The sequence below is a fragment of the Corvus brachyrhynchos genome, unplaced genomic scaffold (genome assembly GCF_000691975.1).
Source record: "Corvus brachyrhynchos isolate BGI_N302 unplaced genomic scaffold, ASM69197v1 scaffold34, whole genome shotgun sequence".
In the NCBI taxonomy this organism is placed as follows: domain Eukaryota; kingdom Metazoa; phylum Chordata; class Aves; order Passeriformes; family Corvidae; genus Corvus; species Corvus brachyrhynchos.
Window position 1 is genome coordinate 5,321,942 of NW_008238126.1, and position 25,309 is coordinate 5,347,250.

The 25,309-nt window shown below is 41.0% G+C and overlaps 1 protein-coding gene across 2 annotated transcripts in view; it reads right to left on the reverse strand.

Moving 5' to 3' along the window:
• Positions 1-25,309, reverse strand: part of SLC1A7 (solute carrier family 1 member 7) — a 52,713-nt gene that overhangs the window by 4,894 nt on the left and 22,510 nt on the right. For both annotated transcript variants that reach the window (XM_017733475.1, XM_008633045.2), the window contains exons 4-9: positions 18,212-18,254; positions 17,257-17,476; positions 14,051-14,150; positions 12,529-12,762; positions 5,775-5,969; positions 2,512-2,646 (exon numbers count right to left, since the gene is read on the reverse strand). In XM_017733475.1, the coding sequence (XP_017588964.1) occupies positions 2,512-2,646; positions 5,775-5,969; positions 12,529-12,762; positions 14,051-14,150; positions 17,257-17,476; positions 18,212-18,254 (927 nt within the window). The remainder of the gene's footprint in view (positions 1-2,511; positions 2,647-5,774; positions 5,970-12,528; positions 12,763-14,050; positions 14,151-17,256; positions 17,477-18,211; positions 18,255-25,309) is intronic.

The following is a 25,309-nucleotide window of genomic DNA, read 5'->3' on the forward strand; positions in this document are numbered from 1 at the left end:
TCCTTGAAGAACATGTTAAACAGGGGAAAAGAGCAGTTACAGCACATACTGATAAAAGTTCCTGTTACACACTGACTTCTTTCCTTGCTTGATTATCAAATAGTAATTCTTGGAAAGATATTCAGTGTTGTGAATTTTGGATTGTGCAACAACTCAGCTATGGTAGAGAAGAAGCTGTTTGAGCAATGCTGAAGAGCTTGCATTCCCTTTTGAACTCTGATTAGTATAATTTCTAAAGATGGGACTTTTCAGTGCTCCACACTGAAACTCTTAAGAAAAGGGACTGCCTGGCATATTGTTGGACCAGTTGTGTTCCATGTTCTGAGTGTATGGAACAGTCTGCACTATGCATGAGTCGAACCACAGCACGCACCACTGACATTTCACCACTGAGAGGCCACCCTGCTGCTGGTGGCGTTTGTCTCCATGCAAACTTGTCAGGTATCAGGTGTTGCAGTGGTATTTGAGCTGTAGATGATATTATTAAAGATGCAAAACTTTTACCTCATGTTTAATGAGCTGGGAAACGTTTTGATTTTCTTCTTTATGTCTCTAAGCACTAGCTAAAGGTGTGAAGGTCACATACATGTTATGGCTACCTAAGAGAGTTTTAATACCTGCAGTGCATTGTAATGAGCATTTCAGTCTCGTGAGATCATCTAACCAGCCTTCTTTAAGCGTTCTTCATACTCCAATACTTCCAAAACTAATACTGAAAATATTCATCGTGTCAACCATGTTGACACTTTGCATCTGCAGGCTCTCGAAACCACCAAGTGCCAAAATACAGAAATACACTTTTTGTTTGAAAGGTCATCTGCAAAAGACAGAAAATTGCGTCTATTCCTTACTCACTTTTTAATACCATCTGGAGCTATAGCCTGAAAAGTTTTTTCTCTGTTGTTTTGAAAAGTTGTGTAAGACAAAAAGAAGCATAATTCCTATATACGCTGGAAGGCTTACTGGAAAAACAATGAAATGTTGATGTTGCAAGAGCTGGGCAAAAACTGAGCAATAGAGGGGAAAGGCTTTTGTAATACAGTCTTAAAATATTCATACAACACAAGATTTATGGCTCCTATTAATGCTAATAATAATAATAATATTCTATTACACTGAACAGGAAATACTTTTTCTCACAATTCTTTGTACAAGAAAATAGGTAGCTAAAAGTTGAAAAAAATAGGGATATATAACAGAATGGACTAGTAACACATTTTTACCCAGAACCTTGATGTAATGAAACTCCCTGTATTAAAGGAGATATATTTTATATAGCTCAAATAAAAATAATTTGGACATTTCCTTGTGTATGCATATGCTATTAAGCAGTTAATTGACATGCTAATGGGCTAGGGGCCAGTATTTCATGATTCATCTTCCTAGACTATTCAAAATTGATTGATTCATCAGCATTTACATAAAAGTTGAGAGTTCAAATAAACCACTCCTTACAAATTTTTAAAGTGGCTCTTCTCATGGGTGGTACAAATCCCTTTCATCCCAAGTGTGTTAAGTTTCAGCCCCTGCCTATGCTGTTAAATCCCCTGTGATTAGGGATACAGCAAAGTGCCCTCTCTACAGAACGGCTGCACTTGCAAAACTGGGGGCTGCAAGCAGCTGCTCCCTATTTATCACTGAAATCAGAGAGAGCACAGAATTGCATCAGGATCCATGGTGAAAGGAAGGCATTATTAGTGCCAACACTCAGGCTGACTGTATTGGGGTTGCAGTAGCAGTAGCTGTACACAGCACACACCATCACTGGGCTGTCATGGCTCGTGTGGGTGGAGGGATGGCAGTGATACTTGCTGGCTTCAGCAGTGGCTCAGGCCTCCAGCAGAGTGCTTCACTATGCTGAGATGGTGGCTTTGAAATGTCAGTGAACTGATAAGCAGAGTGCAGGCAAACCATGTTTCCTAGGGATGTTGGCCCCTTATCCTTGTCCAAGGCAAGGTGCCAGAGTTGCACCTTAAGCACATTTGTCTGGCCCAACCTTCAAACTTGTCTTGAAGATCATCATCCAACCTAGCTAGGTGCAGCCACTTCCATTGCCTGACTATCCTTCTGGAAAAAAAATGTTTCTTAAGTTTTTTTGGGATCTGACTTGAGGTAGGTACTTTGTTCTATTTCTTCATCCTCCCTCCCTGTGAATGTGAAGATTGATCAATGTCCTCTTCTGGACAATCTTATCTTTGTAAAAAGCTGCTGTGGTGACCTTTTCAGCCTGCTCTGGTTTTAGACTAAAAGGACTCCACTTCTTCAGCCTTTCCATGCCAGATGTATTTGCCAAACTTATCTAGACTCTCTCATTTGTCTGTCTTTTTCAATATAATGTCCACATCAGCAGAATTTTTAATTTGAGGCCACAATAACACCATTTCAAATTACATAATCACTTCCTATGCCTTTTATAGATTTGTATTATATGTACTACTGTACCCCTGGAGACCATTTATCTTTTTAGCAAAGTTGCCACCATGGAAAGCTCAAGAGCTTTGTGTTACTTACAGTGCCCAGTCGACGGCAATAATCAACGTGATGTCGTCTGTCGGGAGCCCCACCGAGGTGAGAACAATGACCATTGTCACCAGACCAGCTTGTGGGATGCCTGCAGCACCTATGCTGGCAGCTGTTGCTGTGATACTTTAACAAAGAAAGAAAGAAAGGAATAAGCTTTACTTTCTGCAAGAAACCATACCATGTTTCTAAACCATTCTCTTTCTTACACAAGCCACTGCACGGAAGTGCCAGTGTTTTGTGGACAGAATGCAGGTGAGATAGCAAGAACAGGCTAAACTGCCCAGGGCTGAATTGTCATCCTGAGCCTTTGCAGCCTTGGCACTGGTGGGGCAGTTTCAGTTCTCTCGCAGTATCAAAGTTGCAGAGCAGAGGGGCCAGCCAGGCTGTGGGCTTCTCTGAGTTAGGCCAGCTTCTCAAGGATCACAGCACCACCCAGCGCTGTGTGCCAGGAGTCTGCCAGCCCCACTCATTGCTGCTTCTCCTTGGCAGCCGAGCTCCCAGCAGCCACCTTTGAGTCACCTCAGGCAGCTCCTGTGCCTGGCAAATACGCAGCTGGCCCTGCCTGGGGCCTTTCCTGTCAATCCATCTCAAGGGCTAGGCCAAGGTTAAAGAGGCTGGGCCAGGGGTGAAGCCCTTGCACAGCACATGGCTTTGCATACTTGGATCTGAATATGAAGCAAGCGTGAATATAACTGTACAGCTTCAGTTTCTGGAAAGTATTTTTACTTGACCTTCATATCATTTTTTTAGCCAGGCAAGCAGAAATGAATGGGAGACAAGGGCAAGAGTAGACCTGGCAGGCTTAACATTTTTTTCATAATGTTATTTTTAAGGGAGGGATGCAATTCCTTTTTCCAGGAGTAAAAGTGACTGGATCTATTCATTTCCACCCAACTAGCAACTTGCAAGGGCTAGCCATCTAGCAGAAAGACAAAAAACCAAACGTTGACAGTTTTAAAAGGATGACAGAAAGCATTTACATTGATAATCTTCTGCATTCATCAGTCAAGAATGTCAGAGCTTTTGGCAAGCAGTTAAGTCTCATTAACCTCCTGTGGAAAATGAGGATAACGGTATTCACCCCTATGGAAACTGAAACACAGGGATATCCAGTCCCTTGCTTACAGCTGTACTGTGTACCAGTACAGCAGCAGCAGTATTTCTAACTAGAGCCCTTTTCTGCAATAAAAAAATACATTAGCATGTGGGTGTGTTGGGGAAGGAGAAAGACTTAAAACTACATTTTGCAAAAGTTAACTTGTGTAGCATCCTAATAACATTGTAATAGAGCACAGGTAGGAAAGGACAGAAGCTCAGTAGCTGAGTAACAGATAGGTATAATGAACATTAAAAGGCTCTCCAGTTAGTGCTGGACTGCTTCTGCCTCTTAAATCAGGCCACAAAGTCTCAGGACTTAATTGGGATCAAAACCAGGACTGTTTAACTAAGATTTTACAAGCAAACTCATGTGCTATTCCATTCCATCTTCACCTTAATGTAGATGTTTCTTTCTGTAAGATGCTCAGTTGATGGAAATATGATCTTTACTCTCTTTCTCTGCTACATCAATGTTTGCATTGATAGAAACTGCCAACCTGGATTTTACAAACAGTGAGCAAAGTAGACTGAGTATTTGTCTAACAATTTTTTCCTTCTGGCAAAAATATCCTGGCATTCAGAATTATTTGAATTTTAAATCTCCAGGTCCTAAAGTATCAAGATCTGGGGTAGGTTTGGCCTATAGAATGCAGTTAGAACTTGGATTAAGTTATTGAAGGTACTGAATCCACCATGATTTCCTGTTTAGCTTCCTCATTTGTAAGTGTTTTTACTTTTTTTTCTTTTCTTGGATTTTTTCCAATCTTTACTTGCATTTTTATTCTGCTGTTTTATTTCTGTCTGGTCGTTACATACTAGCACTTAATATGGGGAGTAAAAATAAAGAGATAAGAGAGGATTCTGCTAAGGAAAAGGTAGAGCTTACATTCTTTCCATTTACTATCACCCTTCTTCTCCTTAATTTTAAAAATTACTATTCTTTACTTCAAAGTGTGTGTAATGTCTGCTCATGCTCTGGGCCATATTTTAGCATCACATGCTAAAAAAATCTCAAAATTCCAAATCACAAAAGACTAAATTTTAGCACAGACTCATTCCAACAGTTTTCAAAGAGAGTGCAAGCCTGAAGCAAGAGCTCATATGGGCACAGTTTATTTCTTCTTTTTGTAGTCCAACCAGGTCTTGCCAGAAGCCCATTAGCAAACCTCAGCTGTCATCTGGGGTTTCAGGACTCTCCTCTTCTTGTCATGAAGGTTCTTGGGTCCAGCAGAAGATGGGCAAGGCCCAGCAATGTAAATGGGGCAGTGGTGAGGTTAGTGGGTGGGTAGTTAAGCAGATCTCAAATATATTGCACAAAGCTCTGACTATGAGGAATGTTTTTATAATCATTTGTTCCCTGCTGGAAACCTGCAGGTTTCAGTCCCTGAGGCATTCTTTGGCAGTCACTGGAGTTATTCTGGCAGTAATTGTTCAGCTGGATCTTCTAGTCTTTTGGATCCATTACAGGCCTTTCAAGGATGGAGTACACAGCTATAATAATCTCTACCCACTGAGAGCATGGTTGTTTATGAAGTTTTCTTCTTTATCAAGCAGAAGAGAAGACAATTAAAAAACATCTGAGTGATCTGACATCTTCATGAAAACCTACCCTGATAGTAGCATCTGTCCTCCTTCCCTCTTCCCCTTAATCCTGCAAGAGCTTCCTGGCACACACAATTCCCCGTTACTTGATCTAAGACTTCCAGTTTTGCAACTTTTTAACCTTTTCCTTTCACTTAAAGATGCAAATCAGACTTGAAAACAATTGTGAACTTTGAAATAGTGTTTTAAACACCAATAATAATAAAATGTTCCAATTCTAGAAGTGATCAATGGGTTGCCTAAATGCAAAAATTACAGTTATCCTCAAACAGAAGCACATTTCCTGGTGTCCACATACATCTATTGAACAGGACCAGGACAATTTCTCTTTGCGCAATCCTGATCTCTGCATTGCTTGGAAACACCCCTTCCATGAGGGATGCATCCTTTGATAACAGCAAACATGAGTTTTGTTCTTAACATTGCTACATACAAGAGTTGTGCCTCAGACTCAACAAGGTGATGATCCTGTTGGGTCCCTTCCAACTCAGCAGATTTTATGATTCTATGCAGACAAGCAAATCCCAGCACATGGAATTTGTGCTTTGTACCTTATGGTAATAATCTGCCCAAAGTCCAGCTCGTAATTGTTCACTTGGGCGATGAAGATGGCGGCCACCGCCTCGTACAGCGCCGTCCCGTCCATGTTGATGGTGGCTCCCACGGGCAGCACGAACCGCGCAATCCTCCTGTCCACGTGGTTGTTCTCCAGCAAGCACTTGAAAGTGATAGGCAAAGTGGCTGAGCTGCAGAACAGCACAGAAGCACACATTGGGTTATTTTTGTTTCTGGGGAATTAATAAATTGTACCAAACCTTGTCTAGGCAGGGGGAATTCTACACAACCATCTGAGCACTGCTTCTCATTCCTTGCTCTGCATGTGACTCACTTACCGGGACCGCGCTCCTCCTGAGGGAGGCTATGGACAGTTACATGTATAAATGTTGGAGTTAGTGCTAATTTTGCTCCCAAAAATAAAAAATATTTTTCAGCAGTGTTGTACACTCAAATGCAAGAAAAGGGAACAACACCCTGTGCAGCTTACTACTAAAACCTCTGAAAACTTTTGTACACTCATGGTTTCTAAAAATGTTTCCTTCCAGGCCTACCTCATATGTAAACAATTTTTTATTTCTGCAAGGGGTTAGACAAAGATCTTTTCAACAGCTGCCTGAAAATAAAAATTGCAGACAAAACGTCTGTATTTAGGAATATAAAATCCCTTTTTCTCCCTGGGACAGATCTACCCACGTCCCTTCTGTGATCATATACCAACCACATAATTGCAGGTCATATAGTAATGTGTACATATATAAATGAGACATATGTGTGTGGAATATAATGGAATGGTATAAGACCATTTGACAGGTACTTATTTTAAATTGATCCCTTCAAAACTCTAACTCACAATTTCATACCCTAAAAAATATTTCCAAGTTTTGTTTTCCTTGACCAAGACAATTAACGAAATACTATATGGTCAGAAATGTTCTCATTTTCAATAAAAGGCACACATTTTTAAATAGTAACACATTGAAATGTGTTTATTTGTATATTTTATCAGCTTTTTGGTACACATTCTGCATTTTATCAAGTGGTCACATTCACTGATATGTCATGAGTAATGAAACTGCGTTCAGGTGAATGAGGGGGATTTTTAATGGCACATCAGTTTGTATGGAAAATAAGTAACACTACTGAAGAAAAAAAACAAATGGCAAAATATTTTCCTTGTTATTATACCAATTTTAGTACACTGCTCAGTATCTGAGACTATTTAAATGTAATATAGCAAACTCCTTCAAAATTATTCCAGAGTTACCTCTAAAAGAGATAGTTATAGGGGAAATATTGGTATGGTGACACTGTGGTCTTCAGTGTCCTGTTCTCATGTGATTTACATGCCCTTAGACAGGAAATCCAGGTGTCTTTCCCCTGGTTTGGCAGTCAGATTGCTCTGTCACTGTGTGTTGTGACCCACACATCACAATGTGGCTCCAGTACCTAAACCTTGTAATGATCATTATCTGTTCTTAATTGAAGATAACACATTGGATCTGCAATTTCTTTCTCAGTTGCTGCAAATGTCCTATAAAAGCACAGAGGGATTCAAAAAACTCTAAAATCACAACCCCAAGCTTGCAGGAATACATAAGCAAAATGTTTCCATGAGTAGGAGTTGTCATTTTGTATTTGCAAGCTGTTGTTCGAGGAAAGTGTTTGGAAAGGAAAAGTAGCTTCCTGCCCTGGAAACACAAAACAAAAAAGACAAGGCTATGTTTTCATTATGATATCTCTCTTTTCTATAATTTCATGAAGTCTGACTGCTGAATGATTTACTACAAACTGCCAGTCACTGCCTGAAAATCCAGACAGAAATCTTTCTCTAAGTATCTAAATATGCTGGAAAGGCAAGAGAGCAATGGGAATCTGATTACCTCCCGTAACTGGGGTATATTAAACTTTTAATTCAGGCAGTCCTAGTATTTAATCAATACTTACTTTGAAAAACAAACACAGCAAAGCATAACCCCATAATCCCCAAGCTGCACATGAGATGTCATTTTTCTCTTGGGCATGTCTGTCATTTTTCACACAGTTATTTGTGAATGACTGAAATTCTCTGTGTCGTGTTTACCATAAAATGTTCATAAAAGAAGAGGATAAGGCTGTGGCTCACAAACAATGTAGAACTGAAAGCCCTGGAATAGCTGCAACTAGAAGCAGACTCAGTAGCATTTCTAGATGTTCTGACTAGCAGCTTGGCCAAGAAACAATTATTTAACTTATTATTCATTGTCTCCCTTTTCTGCAGCTACTCAGTTTTGGAGAGTTACTTGTTTTTAAAGACTGTCTTCCCTCAGACATTTGGCTTTTCTGTAACAAATCCCTGCCTAATTTCTCTGGGGGGAAAAGAGGACAAAAAAGGTGATCTTACAAGTCCTTTCCACGTTGCCCACACTCTGACATACCTGAATATTAAACCTAAGTGTCTGCCTGTTCTGAAGGCAGAGAGCTGAGCTGTCAAATATGCAAATTTTAACTGGTTGACATATTCCAATTTGGTTGAGATGTGAAAAAGATAATGCAAAACAATCTCTTAATACCAATGGCACAACCAGCAAAATCTCCATCTATTTCCTTTGTTGTAAATAGATTTTGTGATACTGTTTTTGCAAGAATTCAAGTTTTAAACTTGTGCACTATCTCACAGAGTCAGGTGTGTCTTTCATTTGAATTTTATGCTGACTGAAGTAAAATTTCTAAGGCACATAACAGATTGGATTGGTTGTTTGTTAAATATGTTGTTTGTTAAATATAAAATAAAAAAGAAAACAGGCAGAATGTAAGTGCAATGATGATGAAAAACATGCAAGATATAAAAAGGAAGCAAATTTCCAGGTCTTGGATTCCTCTACTTTCTTAGCACAGGCTACTTTACATCCCTGATTACCCTTTCAGCACCTTTTTCATATAAATGAACTTTTCCTGAATACAGGTGACAGAAGTTATGTGGAGTATCCTAGGAGAGGTTGTCTTGTTTAATGATGGTTCATTTTTACTCATAATTTATCATCTGGCACATACCAGAAAAATATGTCATATTCAAGGCTTTGGCTGTTGGTGACTCTCAGGAGGCAAAGGAAAAAAGCTCCTACTGTAATTTTGGAGTAATATTAATATATAATTTCAATATTATAAAAACCACTATCAAATAAATAATTTGTCTCATTTGTCTTTCAGGTTGAATTAGGTGAAGTTTTTTCTTGAAAGGTACTTTTATCTAGTATTAGACAGTGGAGCAGTAACATTAAAGCCTGACATTTAATATTTATTAGGAGGAAAAAATACTCTAAAGCACTGATTTTAATCTGTTAAGTCTTGTAAAACCTGACCCAAGGCTTTCAGCTGAGAAGTATCTTCTCCCAGCATTAACTCTGACAATTAAAAATACATTTTCAGAATCTAATCTCAATTTTGGAATAAAATGCTGTAGCTGCAGAGACTGAGCATAAGCTAATGCTGGCCCAGGCCAAGCTTTTACTAGTGAGAGCCACAAAGACAGCCAGTCACTGTGGAAGAACAGCTGTTCAGCCTGCTCTGTTTATCTTATCATTCAAATGCATTTTGATATTTGCTCCAAAAAAATCAGCAAACTGATCTCATCTCCCCTGTCTAAATCTGCCTTTAATTTACACTGTGCAATAGCCAAGATCTTAGTGTTTCATAAGCAGCAAAAACCTTGAAAACCTCATGGTTTATAATTCATCTTCAGAGAAGATGAAAATTGCTTCTTTTGATGGGATGTCCCACTGAAAAGATGCTGCTTTAATTCATTAATGATATGGAAAGATGACCTAGAAAACCAAAATTCCCTCTTGCCATTAGAATGAGGAAAGCTAAAATCATGAAGAATTTTGCCTGCAGGCCAAATTCTGCTTTTTCAGTGTGGTAAGAGGTGACAAGATCAGGGGCAGTGTGGGGGGAAGAAAGCAGAGTCAGGAATCCCCCCAGCTGTGCAGCCTGGACACCCCAGAGCAGGGTGGGCAAAGGCAGCACGTGCCCACCCTCAGTGATGCAGGAAGGAGGACCTGTGCACGTTCATTGTGTCCTAAATGATGCACCAAAGGAAAAAGATCTGCTTATCTGCCCCTGCCTCTCCACTGATGGCTGTGCAAACCAAAATACTGCTGTGATTGGGATTTCTGGAGAAATATAAGGGGACTGGGAATGGGGTGCAGAACCTTTCACAAGAGGGAAACAAGCAGAAATAATGTTGAGATTCAGTAAAATCATTTCCATCAATGGCTGCTTAGTGGCTTTCAGGTTTCCCTGTGTTACATTCTTGGGTTTTGTAAATGGTATTGTTTTTGCCTCTTGTAGTTTGATCTCCAGCTTTACAAACAAGCTTTCCACAGGTGCAGACTATCTGCAATGAGTATCAGCACACTGGCCTGTGATTTTCTTTCTATCTTTAGATGTAGACCTGAACCAACACAGAAAACTCTCCAAGAAACACATCAGTATTCTTAAAATCAACTCTTTATTCTTCTCTAGGATGATCTGAAAATCCAATACCCACATGACAAGTGTTATATAATGCCCCCGTGGCAAATCTTATTTAACCAAATACAGATGTGTTGACTGTCAGGAGAGGCAGCTCTGCTGTCCAGCCCCAATTATTTGTGCATGTTCTTTTGGCAACAGCTCAGTTATGTGCAGTATCCATTCCTTTCAGTGTAACAAAGGTGAAAAGTTCAGCTATTTCTAGACAAGACACTGCTATTTGAGCAGAAAAACATTGGAAACCATGTTGGGCCTGTGTTGGATTTGCAAAATATACATACTCTTAAGGAGGGACAAACAACTAAATCCAAAAATGTCCAAGGCCCAAATCTGTATGTTCAGAGCCTTTCCTCCAGACTCACCTTAAATTTGGTGGTACTTTAGCGTCTCTCAATAAAGATACTAAATCTGGTAGCAAGTCCTGCTGGTGGTTTTGGTGACAGACTGAGCTGCCAGCTGGTGCCAGAGCTCTGTTCCCAAACTACACCCTCTCTGGGCCTATAAATAATTATTCCTTGCACAGCTGAAGGGAGAAAGTTCTGTCTCAAAGCATTTGATATCCCCAGAGCAGGCTCTTAACTGGGAGTCAGAGCCCAGGAGAGTCAAAGTCAGCACAGGCTTAAGAGAAAGCTGAATTCCGTGTGTATTCCCCACTGTTGGCAGGCACTCCCACATCAGCTTGGGGTAAGGAAATGGGGCTGAAGAAAACCTCAAGTAAGGATTGGTTTCCCTTGAAGAGGCTCAGCAGAGACAGACACCTCTCTCTCATCAGTTTCCAGATCAGTAAAGGACTCTTAAATTGGTGATAAACTCAAAATGCAATGCTGAAGAAAATATGAAAAATTAGGAAAAGTAGTATGTTTTGAAATGGTGAAATATGTGCTGGTCTTTTAAGTCTTTATGAAACCTTCCCTGATGAAAGTTCTATAGATGCTAAAGATAAAACAAGGACCAAAATATTTTTTTTTCCTAAAAAGAGAAATATTCAGATTGGATTTTTAGTAAAAGTTATCTCTTTCTAGAAAAAAAGAGGGAATGAACGGAACGGCACAGATTAAAAAATTGTGTCAGCAATAAAATTCTTCAGAAAGAGAATTCCTAGAGAAGCAGGGCAGATAGTCAAGTGTGTCAAATGTGAGCCTGATGAGCCTTTCCAACACTGACATCTTTGAATGCAAAATTCTCATCTGACTTGAATGTGGGGATGTGCTGACATCTCAAGCTACAAACTTTTTATGTTCTAATGAAAAAGCTTCCCTTAATTATTGAAGCATAATTAGAGTTTAAACACCACCCACCATGTAATTTTTCTTGACTTTGTATTTCTCAGTATGCTGCTCTTTATAGGTCATTTTGGAGCAAACTATTATACATGAAAACACCTTGTAAAATGTAACAGTGGAAATGCAATACCTTCTGTACTGAAATAATAATTCCCTCCTCCCCTTTCTTTTACTCCTCTACATTCCTTCAGCCACAGATGCCATGAAGCTGTGTTGTCATATTGGCTACACAGAAATGTGATTTTAATTGTCATTCTTGTCTTTGCTCCACACAAGGCAATTCCAGCCCTTTCAAGCACAACTCATGCACCATTTTATCCATGTTGGGAGTCATTTTCCTAGCCAGTTCACAAGCTGGTTCCCATTTTCACCGTACCTTTGTTCAGCTATGGTTAAAACTCATTGTACATCTTCCCTAAAAAGGGTGCAAAAAATATTATTCCTTGAGCAGAAGAGTTAAATACTTTCCCAATGCTGGACAATAGCTTGCAACCACAGTCTTTTCTTAATGTACCAAGAGACAAAGACTAAGATGAGTAGAAAGGATAAAATGTTTCCACATGACTGAAATAAGAGGTTCCCCACTAACACCAAAAATGAAGTCTGGACAAACTGCATGTCCCTCATATACATTAACTTTGTAGAAACACAATATTTTTTATATGGAAAAAGAACTTATTCCCTTTCTAGTCCTCTACAAAAAAAAATGGTTTGTCCAATATTTTTTAAACCAAGGGAAAACAATGTGACAAAATCATTGTCCAATGGCTCCCACATAACTTCCAAATGTTGAGACACACATTTTTTAAATTTATACCAGTGAATTGGACAGAGACCATTGTTCAGATACAGAAATATCTGTTCCACTACAGCAATAGTGTGATCTTCCCAAGAGGTAGCTGTAGTAAGGATCTAGCAAATATTTTATTGGATCTGTCTAGAAACTCTGTAATACCTGGAGGATGTGGCCAGAGCAATGAGCAAGGCTTGAAGGATCCCTCTGATGAAGACAATGGGATTCTTCTTGGTGATGAAGAAGTACATCATTGGCAGAATAAACAGCCCGTGCACCACCAGGCCGCACACCACCGTAATGGCGTAGAAACCCAGCTTCTTCCCAATGGCCGAGGGGTCATCCATTTCTAGGATTTTGCCAGCTATTAGGAACACAATTCCAAATGGAAAATACCTGAGCAAAAAGAAAGACAGTCATTATTAGGAGACAGCTCGCTCCCCTCACACAGTAAGAACTGGCAGATCCTTCCAGAGGCAGTGCAGTAACAGCACTGTCTGCGTTTGGCTGTTCTGTTTCCACACGAGAGGAGGGTGCCCAGAGCACTGGGCTGAACAGTTTTTTCTGCAGGGTCCCCCTCAGCATGGCTGAGGTTATGGTGCTGGCAAAGAATGACTTTAAAATGTTTTGGTTCTGAAGGCAGCTCTGACTTTTTAGCTTCAGGCAGGTAAATTACTGGGAAAAAGGGGAATAAATCTTAAACTCCTCTCATGTGTTTGTGCTCATGTAACTGTTCATGGATTTTCATTGGAAGCTCTTAAGTAAACGTTTATGTTGCCTTTGGAAGACAGAGGAGAAACACCAACATACATTAGACGTGCTCTTGGACTGCCTGGGGGTTTGATTTGGGGCAGATAAATAGGCAGAAGAATTGTTAGTTTCTGAATCCACTCTGGACAGGTGCTTTATCAAAACAGTTGTGCTTCTGTGCACAGCTACATACAAAGCCATGGATGCCAAAAAGCTTTAGATTTAAAAAAAGTTAGAAAATCTGGGGGTATCCAACCATCTTCCACTTGCAGCTGTCCCATCTCCAGAGACTTTACACAACTTCCTCATTTTTCCAGAAATAAACGACCTCCTTTGGTATCCGACCAAGCAATCATTCCCTGACCCAGCTCAGTCAGATTGGACCACGTAGCTGGAAAGAGAGGCTGGTAGTGGTTCCCTGCCCCACATCAGGCTGAGCCACAGTGAGGGACATTCTGAAGTGGAGAGAAGGTGCAGAGCTGATGGTTCTTGTTGGCAGCCACCTGCTGTTCCTCTGGGCAGACGTGTTGGCAGGTCTGGCTGGGTCTGCAGCAGTGCTAGAAGTGATGGAAGTACCAGCTAGAGCATCCCATCATGCTTCTCCCTTGTGTGGTATGGGTGGCTCTAATCCCTCTTGGCATATCCAGGGGATTAGTAGTGCCCTTAAGGCATTCAGCACACCCCACCCAGCTATACCATGTTCTGTTATTTGGGAGTAACAACACAGAGGTTGTCCCTGTCAACAGGGTAGTACAGACCAGGGACAGATGTGTGTGCATCCTCAAATGCTGAGACCCTGCAAAACTAAGAGTTGTTCACCCTCGTTTATTTCCCTGGAAATAAATTTGTGAGATTTCTGTGCATTTTCTTCTGTTGAAATGTTCTTACTCTTTTTTAAAAAAATATTGATTTTCTTATTGAAACAGTTACTTACCAAACAGCAACTGCCACTATCTTCATGACAGATTCGTTCAAACACTGGCAAAAGCTGACCAAAGGGATGCCACTGTTCCCCATTCTTCCCAACATTATGCCTGCAATCAAAGCATTCAGGTTCAGTTTCTCAGGTCTTCACACACAGCCCCAGTGCTTTCCCTCCCTGCTGTAACTCAAAGTCCCCTGGCAGCAAGCCTGTGTCCTTAACCATCTGTCATAGAGCCCTGGGAGGGATTTACCTGCTCTGAGTGATCCATGGAAGACAAACTGAGAATAATTTTCTAGTGAAGGAAACTGTTTCTGCCTACAACCAGGCAACACCCAGGAGAACTTGGAAGGCAAAGCCAGGTTTTGAGGTTTGTTCTGGTAATGGGGAGTTAGTAATGAAGTCTCTGTCATATTTTTGGTAGCTTCCTGTCTACATGATAATGATTAACCTTTATAATCAGTCAAGCTTTGCAGTTTTGGGGAAGGTAAGGAAATGCAGTTTCATGGGGAGAAAGGCCAAATTGCTATAAAGACTAACCAGTAAAGAAGAAAGCAAATAAAACCCATTTATGTGCCCCCATTGCTCAGAAAGGAAATGAATACAGCTCTGGGATGTGTCACCTAACCAGACAGTGTTAGTTTCCATTAATGCATATGAATAGATGACATTTTCCTATAGCTAATTATCCTCCCTGAAAGGATTGTAAGTGAGTGAGTCAATTGCTCAAGGAAGCACTTCAAAAACCGGCTGTACCCAGGGAGTTTGACTTTGAGGGGAGCTGTCTGGGGAAGCAGGGGCTGGCAGTGGGATATATGCTGCCACTAGCTCTGGATATGCAGTGTCCTTGCTTTTAGCAGGAGCCTGGGCTCTGTCCCTTGGAGCCCACAGCTCAGAGCCACGTCTCAGGCAGCACCACTTCCAGGGCCAATCCCCTGCTGAGGCAGGGAGGGAGGCTTTTAGCTGCCTTATCCAGGGATTTCACAATAGCAGTGCACTCAAGATGTCAGTTTGTGAGCCTGTTAATACTCATCTAAGCCATAACTTCTAGGTCAGAAGACAGCACTTTCATTAAGCATGTTGCTCATCTTTGGTAATAGGACATTAACTATAGTTCAGCTCTTCTAGCCTGGTCAGTGGCTGTTTCACAAGAGTCTTGTCTTCTAAATCTGCATAATTCCAAAAAGATGAAATGTCTTCTTTTTAATTTTGCAGGAACAACTGCAACTTTCTCCTTAAAACACTGTCCTACCTAGGCATGTGTGTGTTGGTGGGGACAGGCAGGGGAGTGGGAAGGACTGGGGCCTCTGGTCTGCAGCCCTGATGTACCAAGGTCCGTTTTGATGCAAACATTTTCCTTGTAATGAATAAATAATTTGTGCTCCTCTAAGAAAAAAAGGTCCAATGTCTCAAGTTCTTTGCCACTGTTACCATCTCTAGCAGAAACTCCTGCACACTGTGAGGAGAGGCAGTGTAGCTACTCCCAGCTGAGCCAGCACGAAGGCTTTACACTCTGCCTGTCCAATATTGCCCATTCTAATGCATGCCTGGCAAAGAAGTCCAGTCGTTGACACCCAGGATGTATTCCTGGACTGAGCATACTAAGCAATTCGCCTCCTGCTTCATGGAAAGACAATTAGCTCAAATCTAAATTTAATTATTGTTCCTTTATGCCATTATGGTGTTGATGGGCCTTAAGGAACCTGTAATAACTCATACCCACCCTACTGCTGTTTTTCTCTGATGTAGAAAGACCTTTGAGCAAATAAAGCTCAGCAAAACTGTTGCAAAGCACCAACGTCTCTACAATTTTAATAAATAAAAACTTTGGAAGGCTGCTCTTCTTTCATAGGGTTTGAGGCCATATGTCTTCTGTTTCAGTGCTTCCATTTTGGGGGCGGCAGGGTGGTACAGAAGGCTGAAGACAGTGATAAATGCTTGGCTGCATCCTTTGTTCAAAACAAAAGCCTGAAATAGTCCCTGGTGATCACAGTTATTTAGGGTTTGGTGTCTCAGGTTTTTTTGTGGCTGATACAGCCATAGGTGACCCATGGGTGACAGTCCTGGTACTGTTTTCTGTACATCAGCCAGGAAGAAATCAGCTCTCAGTTTCCACCTCCTGAGCCCCAGGCCAGCAATTCTGAGGGGCTTGGTAAAAGTCATTCATTCAGTTCTGGGAAGACAATGAATAATCTTCTGTTCTCAGAAGCAGAAAATTGCCCTTGGTCCTAATAAGTACATGTAATTAATTCATTCATATCCAGTACGTTTTGACTGGAATAGTGTTTGCAGTCACATTTTACTTTGGAAATGGACTGTAAAATACTACAAACTGGGAGAGAGCCAGTTTCCAGCAAGGTTGTACATGGAATGCCACTCACTGGAGAAACTAATAAAACAGAGACAAATCCATTAATTCCAGGTTTGAATCTTGACCCCTTGTGCTGGTATGAACCATAATATAATAAATACAGTCAAAGATGTTTTATGGAACTACTTTTGCTGACCAGATTAACTTCCAAGAATAAATTAACATAAGGAAAATTTGATCAGCATTTTCTTATAAAAATCATCAGAACTTTATGATTAACTAGGAAATGTTTGTTTAAATTTCTTCTTTCAAATCCACAAATCCACAAACATAGTATAACACACATGGCACCAATGAGTTCCTCCAGCAAGTTAAACTAAATAAATAAGCCAGACAGAAGCTCTTACTGGGACAAGCTACTAGGTGGTATATAACTATCTTCATTGCAGGATAGAAAAATAAAATCGAGACGTTTCAATCAAAAAAGGAAGATCCACAGATCTAAAGCTCATAAACCAATATGGGTTGGAATACTTGTAGAGGGGCCATGGATCTGATCTGGTGGTGATTCCTCCCTCCTCTGAGCACACTGTGTTAGTGTGTCTAACAGGCAGCAAAAAATGGTTCCTAAATAAAGCTCAAAATAATTGACAAAAAAAATATGAAAAAGATTGCTAGTGAATGCACAGAAAACACAACTCCATGGAAAAAAAGTCATCAAGGATTTTCAAAATTTATCTTCAAAAGGGTGGGAGAACAGCTCTGTAACAGTCTTGCCTTTTCCCCCACAAAGTTTAGATAGAAGCAGTTAAAAAAGCTGAATCAAGAAACCAAGCAACCCAACCCCAATCCTTTTCTCTTAAATGGACACTTGGATTATTACAAACCAAACATGTCTCAAACCTACCCATCGTAGCAGAGAATATCACAATCCCAAGTACATTCATGCCATCACTAGTGCCTGGCTCTGATTTGTAAATCACTTCAGGAGGGGGAGTGATATCCAAGGCAAAATTCTGGACATTAGATCCATTCTCATCCTGGACTCCATATATTATAATGCGACGAGTAGTGCTTTCAGATGATGCTTTGTTAGATTTAATGATGGGAATACTCCTGGTGCGATACTGAAAGAAAACGAAGTAGTGTTTAATGAGACCTCCTAAGTGCTCTGTTTCAACAATGCTGCGTGTTGAAGGGAGAGGCATGAAAAAGAGAATGAACACTCCTGTCCCTGTCTGCTAAAATCTGTAAAAACAGTTGAATTTTTTGAAAAGCATAACAAAACCAGAGTTTGGTGCAGCAAACACTTTGCCTCCTCACAGAGCTACTTTCCTGTAAGACATAATTAGGAATGACTCCCTAGAGGTTCTGAGTGCCCTTCTCTTTGTGAGGTTCCCATGAAATATTCCCCCGGGTGAAATAAATACAGCCATGCCTCTTGCTCACTCAGAACTTTTAGGTGAGCTTTTCTTGCCAAATTCCAAAATGAGTAATTAGATTCTTCCCCAATACATTATTTTGTTGCTTTAACTGAAAATAGTATTCTGTTCTTCCTTTGTGTGGTGTTGCAGGGTGCTCTTAAACATATTCCAACTCTCCTCAGGTGGATGTGGAGCTGACACAGGAGTGCATATCTATTCTCTAGTCACACTAGAGAGCACTTTATCTCTGTTTTGTCTTCAGATACCATGGCTGCTGAGGCTAATGGAATGGGACTCATTAATTCCTAAATGCTGAAGGTACTAACAGTGTCTGAAGTCATATGCCATGTCTGTATCTGGGTTGTGTTTTACAAAGAAACATGTTTCACATAATGCTGGCTTATGTCTTTCATCAGTAAAAGGAACATAGCCACTTACCTGCTTGAATGTGGCCTCAACAAGATTGGCTGGAAACATGTTCCTAAAAATGAACAAATAGAAGAATAATTTCTATGGAACTGAAACCAACTTCTTTTTGCTGTGTGTTGGGTCTCCCATGATAAATCGGTTCTATGCCCTCCTGGAGAGCAGGGGGTGGGCAGGTGCAGAGGATGCCACTCTCTCCCACTCTGCCATACAGCTGTGCCTGGCTGAGCACGGCTCAACAGAGAGACAGCTCCTTGGAACTAAAGTTTTGGGACTTGCTTCCAAACACCTGAGGTGAGACCCAGGAGCTCTGGCTGCAGATTTTGGCTCTGCCACAGTCTCCACGTTGTAACTAGGGCGACATAATTGCTGGGATTCCCTTCCCCATCTGTTGACTGAGGGGATGAATGTTCTTTTATTCCATATTTTGTCTTCCCTACTTAGATAATGAGCTGTTCAAGACAGTCAGGGATGTATTCCTGAGACCCCTGGGTGCTGTAATCTACTGTGGGACTTCTAAGTACCCTGTGCTAATTCATAAACTGTAGTACCCCCGATATATTTTCATCACTAAAATTGCAAGTGATGTAGACTTTGCAGTGGTTTGGTCAAGAACAATATGCTTTCCAAAAAGAGGATCTCATTCCTGATTAAAAGAGTTGAGGTTAGAGCTGTACGGTCTGTGCTAAATTTTATTTTGATACAGTTCTGAGGCTTCAGAACAAGAACCTGAATGAAGCCAATGGCTTCATCTTTGCTCACAGCTGAGCTACAGAGGAAGACAATGACCAAACATGGAGATTGCAGGGAAACCAATAGATTTTTAATTCCAAAAGGGACTCTTTTTGTCACCTTTTATGACTTGCTGTGTATCTCAGTCTGTAACATTTCACACAATTATACCTGGAGCTAATTTATAGCTTCAGTTTGAGCTAGATACTGCTTTGCAGAAAGACATTCAATCCTAATTTGAAATGGAGAGCACACCCTCTACAGGCTTCAAAGAGGAATCATAGTATTACTGGGAAAAAATAGCTAAAAAGTCATACATTTCTATGCAGCATTTGGGAATCAAGATTTGTGTGGTGATTCTAATAGGATCATGTTCAGTAGTGATTTATTTTCAACCCTAAGCTTCTGAACCTTGGGGCAGAAGACAGTGAGAGTCTATGACCCAATTATCTCCTTTCATATACATATATCTATGCAAAGAGAAACTCCTGAATTCTCCAACAAAATGACTTTTAATTCAAAGTCCTGCTTAAACCCCAAGACAGGTTAACACTTAAATACATGTGAAAAGCCTATTCTCATTTGAAAGAGAATTTCTGTGTGCATGGACAGTTAAATGCATGCTGAACAGAGACATTGTTCAGAGCTGCTTTCCTCTCTGCAGCAGCATATACTTGCTGCTGAGGGAGTCACTGTGCAGCACTGGCTAAGAAAACACGATTTTTTTTCTATTTTAAGTGATCATAATATGACATGATGGTCACACTTAAAAGTATGAGGTAGATTCTGCATCAGTAGCATCAAGCACAGAGAGCAATTGCTACAAAGAGGTAATTAATTACAGTTTTTAGAGAGAACTGTGTGAGAAAAATTTTAATTAAATGATAGTAGTACTGTGTAATGATTGAAATGGAAGACTGAACATGAGAGGGGTTTGTTGGCCTGCTGCTTGAGAGCAGGCAAGTCTCATAAAGGCATCAGGTTGTCTCTGCAAACTGTCCACAAAGCTGCTGATTCTCTGGTTCAAATATCAAATGTGTAGCCAAAGCAAGACACAGACAAGAGACAGCTGTGCATCCTTCCCCTATCAGGTGCAGGCACAACTTTCTGCCTGAGCCCTGGGGCTTGGCTGACATGGGGAACTAACTGAGGAACAGCTGGATGGAGCTGGGCCTGGGAAGATGGAGAGGATGTTTATAGGAGGGGGAACCACTGGAGAGTAAAGATGGTTACTGCTTTATTACGCCTCATAAGGTAATTCTGCTTCCAGGTTGTTCAAGGCTTCATTAATATTAAATTGTCTTTGTTTTGTGATTTGAGATGCTGGGCTGAAAGGTGCTACAGGAGTGCTCAGTTGTGCTCTGACCTGCTGTGTGAATGGGAAATATTCTGAAAGCACAGATCCACATGGAGATTCCAGCACAGCTCTGAATATGCACCTCATGTATGAGCTGTGGCTTTACACAGCTTTTTAAATTGCTGATGATTTCCACTTTCTCCCTCATAGTCCTAATTAGTAGAATTAAGAACAATTAAGACTGCTCGAGAAAGGAAATATCATATGGTTAGTAGCTAGATTAAATATTAGACAAATTTGTAGAGGATTAAAGCATTTTGTTTCTTTATCATTCTTTATCCTGCAGGAATTACAACTACCCACTTAATACTAGATGCTGGAATTCTCCCAATATTTTTTAATATATTATGCACTGTGATCCAGTCTTTGAGACTAGCCTTACCAAAGTTACACAATTTATCCGGTGAAAGGCTGACCTGAATGTGTTTGCCAGAGCCTCGGCTTATTTTTTATTTTAAGCTGGTTTACTTGGATTGAGAAAATCCAGTATTAGCCAAAATTAACTTTTGTTAATTAAAAACATTTAAGAGAGCAATTGGTGGATGAGAACTTTAATGGACTAAAAACAAATAATGAGAAGAAAGAATCAAACTGCTAGAGATGGGAGGTGACTGGGAGGGTTTCTGGGTTCTGTCAGGCCTCTTTCAGAAGCACTTCTTGCTTGAGGGGGATGTTCTGCTACACATTGATATTTCCAGCCATGAGCTGGATGTTTATAAAGCAAGGATCTCCTGGTAGTGGTTCAGAACAAGAGACTGAAGTGAGAGGATTTGACTTTTTAGTATGGAACTGGGATGGGGAGGGCTGGCTGGATCCTCACAGGTGCCTTGGGGCAGGCCCCCTTTGGACCTCCTGCCCACCAAGCCTGAGCCCTGGGGAATGCTATGGAGAGGGAGCTTCAGTCTGGCTCAAAATCCAGACATGTGCGTTTGCCCAAATATACAACAAAATTAATGGCAGGGGGTTGTAGCCTGTCCATCTCTGCCCACCTCTGTTCCAAGCACCCAGATTGCCCCCTGTGGATCTCTACGAGCTTTACTGCAGCTGTGGATGAGATCCAGATGTACCCACATGGATCTGGTGCCAGGATCATAAAGCGAGGCTGTGTCTCTACTCAGAACAGGCCCTGTGTTTATCACTGATGTACACTGAATTAAAGACACTGCCAGCACTTACGAAGCAGTGATTCAAACTGAGCTCATCATTGCTGTCAGCACCTATAAATACTGTTGTGTTTGTTCAGTTAAGAGAGCCAAGCAGATAAAATACTTCTCAAGTTCCAGCATTGCTTTCAGATTGCTTGCAAGACACAGGTCACAAAATAATAGTGCAGGAAACTTAACGTGATCTGAGATTCATTTCTCTAGCACAAGCAATATTGTCTCTAACCTCAGTGGCGCAGTTCAGCATTCCTAGCAGAAATAATTTCACAGAAGAGTAGGGAAATAAATCTACTGCATAACAGTGACTGAGTCTGGTTTAAAACATACATAAATTTATGTCTGAGACAAGGATATAGTTGTAAAACAGAAATTGAGACGTAGGCTTTCTTTGTTACATAAAAAATTAACGCTAAATACTGCCTGCCCTGAGGAATAACGTTTCCCAGAGCATCGTCTGCCTCAGGAACTCTGCCAGATAGAGCAGGAGTATTCCGCTGAGGCTAAAATGGTGAATGTACACGAAACTTCAATATCAGCTCGATGAACTTTCTAACAGACCTGAGCTACTGAGCCCCAGCTGGCACAGCGGGCCTGGCCTGCATTTGCTGTGACAGCAGCACCTACACACAGGTGACCTACTAATCACCATCTTTGACTATGGCCTGCTGTGATGCACAGGCTGCTGCATTCTACAAGCAAATTTTGGAGCCCTTCCCTAATTCTGCATGGGATAAGAGGATTCAGATGTATGAGTTAGGAACATGTATGTATATGTAATACAAGACAACTACGGCAACATGTGTTCTGTAATTTGGTAGTCATGGATTTTGAGAAAATCCTAAAGATTTGTATGAAGTGCAGGCAGCACCTGGTCTGAGCAGCAGGTGTGAGGGTGCAGCTTCCCCTTAGACACAGGACAAATTAGCATCTTGCCAAAAGTGGAAGGTCCTCTTCCCTTCCCTATTGTCTCCCAGCAACTGACCTATGAATTAACACAGTTGATTGTTTTTTCTCCCCTAATTTCAGCTGCTATAGGAAGCTGAATTGTGTTAGGAAGCCATTCTGCCCCCAGGATGTGGGAGCCCTCTTGTCTCTTCGGAAGGTGGTTGGCTCTGAGAACCACGGTAGTGACACAAAGAGCAGTGCTGTTAAACTGTGTCGCTGTGATGCTGTTAACTGAACTGTCCAGAGAACATGAGCCTGCAGCTACTGGGACAGCTTGTTTGACATCTCCTGGATAACTTCTGTTAGAAATAACAGGCCAGATTCTGGTTTCAGTAAGGCTACTGAATATCTGAAATACTCATCCTGAGTCCTGACTACAGCATCATTAACTCAAACCATTCAGCTTTTGCAGATCCTCTCAGTCAGAAATGAGGCCAGCGGCTCTAGTGCAGGACAGCCACAGGTACAGCAGATGTTGTTTCCTTGACTCAGAACACCCCTTCTCTCTGGCACACTCTGTGCTCTGCAGCCCCAATCTGGTTTTGCTCTCAGACTTTGATGTTATCAGCACCTAATCCCTGCCACACCAGACAGTCTGGCTGCAGTCTCCCACGCTGTGGAATTAAAGCCACCAGACTGGGGGTTTTGCTACATATGTGTCCTCATAATATTTATTGGCCTATATTTGCACTAGGCATAAAGCAGCTTTGGACACTCTGCTCTCAAATTTGAGCTAGCGTAGCTGAGCTTGCAAGAACATTGTTTTAAGGCTGGGAATTTGACAGGATTCTAATATTTAAGTGTTTGAGACCTTACCCTGTCACTCTATATGGCAAGGGTACAGACAGCAAAAACAGAGCCTGAAAAGCTTGACACGAGAACTGTAAAGTTTCCAAGTTTTTCCAAGAATGAACAGCACCGTAGCTCCTATTTACTATAGGCTGAGGTAATTCTCAGTGACATTACCTTAATCTCAAGAATCTGTTCACTTTTTATGTCCTCTGCATGAATTCATCATCAGCTGTGTAGGCTCCTCACTACTGTTACATATGAGCAACAAATCCTGTCCTTAGCCATACATTTGAAATATCTTCCTGCTGGTGTCAGGGGGCTCCAGCAGGGTTTGCACAGCTGAAAGCAAAGGCAAAACTTAACCCAGGAAGACCAAACAAACAACCTATAGCAGGGGCCACGTGAGAAACCATCTTGCACATCAGTAGTCACCTCCAGTGCCTCATCTCATTACTCAGTACCAATCATACTACCTCCTGCTAAAACTACCCAAGAAGGCTTTTGCAGAATTAATGAGGCCCTAAAATCCTCATTATTGTGATAAAAAGTACTTAGGGAATGCAAAAATCACTAATCGGGTCTAAGTTATTTTGTCTTGCTTAACATTTTTCAAAGATCAGAGCAGAACCCATACTGTGGAATCATTTTGTCAAATGTGGACTTTTTATCTGTCCTGAGGGCTGCATGGTGTTTCAGTTCCAGTAAGGGATCTGAACTTTCTTACCCTGCTTCCTCTGAGAGAAAAGGTCCTGACACAGCCCTAACAGGGCTATGGCTTTCTGAGAGTGGAAGCACAAGTAAGTACATCACAGCTTTAAGCATCTTGAAAAGGCTGAATTATATCAAAGGTAACATGACAGGCCCAATGTATTTCCACTGTGGTTCCAGCAAGGCAAGTTATTCCATAAAAAGTATATATTTGTAGAAGATGTCCAGACCAATTGTCAGGAGGATGGACAACATATTCCCCTGCAAGTTCGAAGCTTTCCTAGTGCAGTTTTAATTCCTGCCCCCGTGCACCTCCCCCTCTGTGACTGCCTCCTGACCAGAGAGCAAATTTTGCTATGTAGTCCATCTCCTCGGGGTGGTTTTCATCACAGAATTATCTTTTTTCCATGTTGGATTCCTTTTGTGCCAAATAGGGACCACACATTTAGAGGCTTCAGAGTCCTTTGTAAATACTTAAGGTTAGGGCTCCTGTGAAGATTGAACTCTTAAAAAATAACCAGAAGCGAAGACCTGGTCCCAGTGCAGAACAGTTCTGGTACCAAGTTGGTTTTGTGAGATAAAAGAACACTGGCAATCTGAAATGAGTAAAAATGGTACTTTGCCATAGGGGACAGATAAATATTTCCATCATAGTATGCAGTGGCTTTTGGCAAAAGACACATTAATGTACAGCATAGTTATTTTTAAAAGTTCTTTCATAGTTTAGTGCATCATAATGGATCATTTAGTGCACCCTTAAATATCTTACTGTGTCTACATACAATTCAGGCTTCAGTTGTAAACTTTTAAAGATGTGATTTCTGATTCTGCACAGCCTGGACTTTTTCCAAACTACAATAGCTACTGTTTTTTTCCTGCCCTATTTTCAAGAAACACAATTTCAATAATATAGAATGTAGACCTTAGCTTGAAAAAAGGGAAAGGAAGTGATTTTAAAGAGTGCTCAGGATTCCCATGAAAACATAAATCCTCTACAGTGTTTATATCCTCTTCTAACTCTTAATGGTATAAAAATAAAGCCTCTCTTGGTTAAGCCAAATTGGTTTTCAGGGTACCTGCTATTAAATTGGATGCAATCCTGAATAGTCAGTGGTAAAATGCTCTGATTTCTCCTTCCAGTAAACTTCAGAAATGTACAAATTTATTTGTCATGGGTCAAGGTGTAATTTGATCCTGTCTGCATTCACTGAATAGGTTTATTTGGGGCTTTGAGCTGAGTAAGTTTATGATGCCACGCTGTCTTGCTAGGCCTGAGAAAAACTAACAATGTATATGGACCCTGCACCTGCTGGTGCCCAGATCTGCAGTCAGGCTGATATAAAACAGGAGGGGAAACCCAGTTTGGCTGGGACTTGTTTCCTCATGTGAATGTTTATGGTGTTTGCTTGTTTG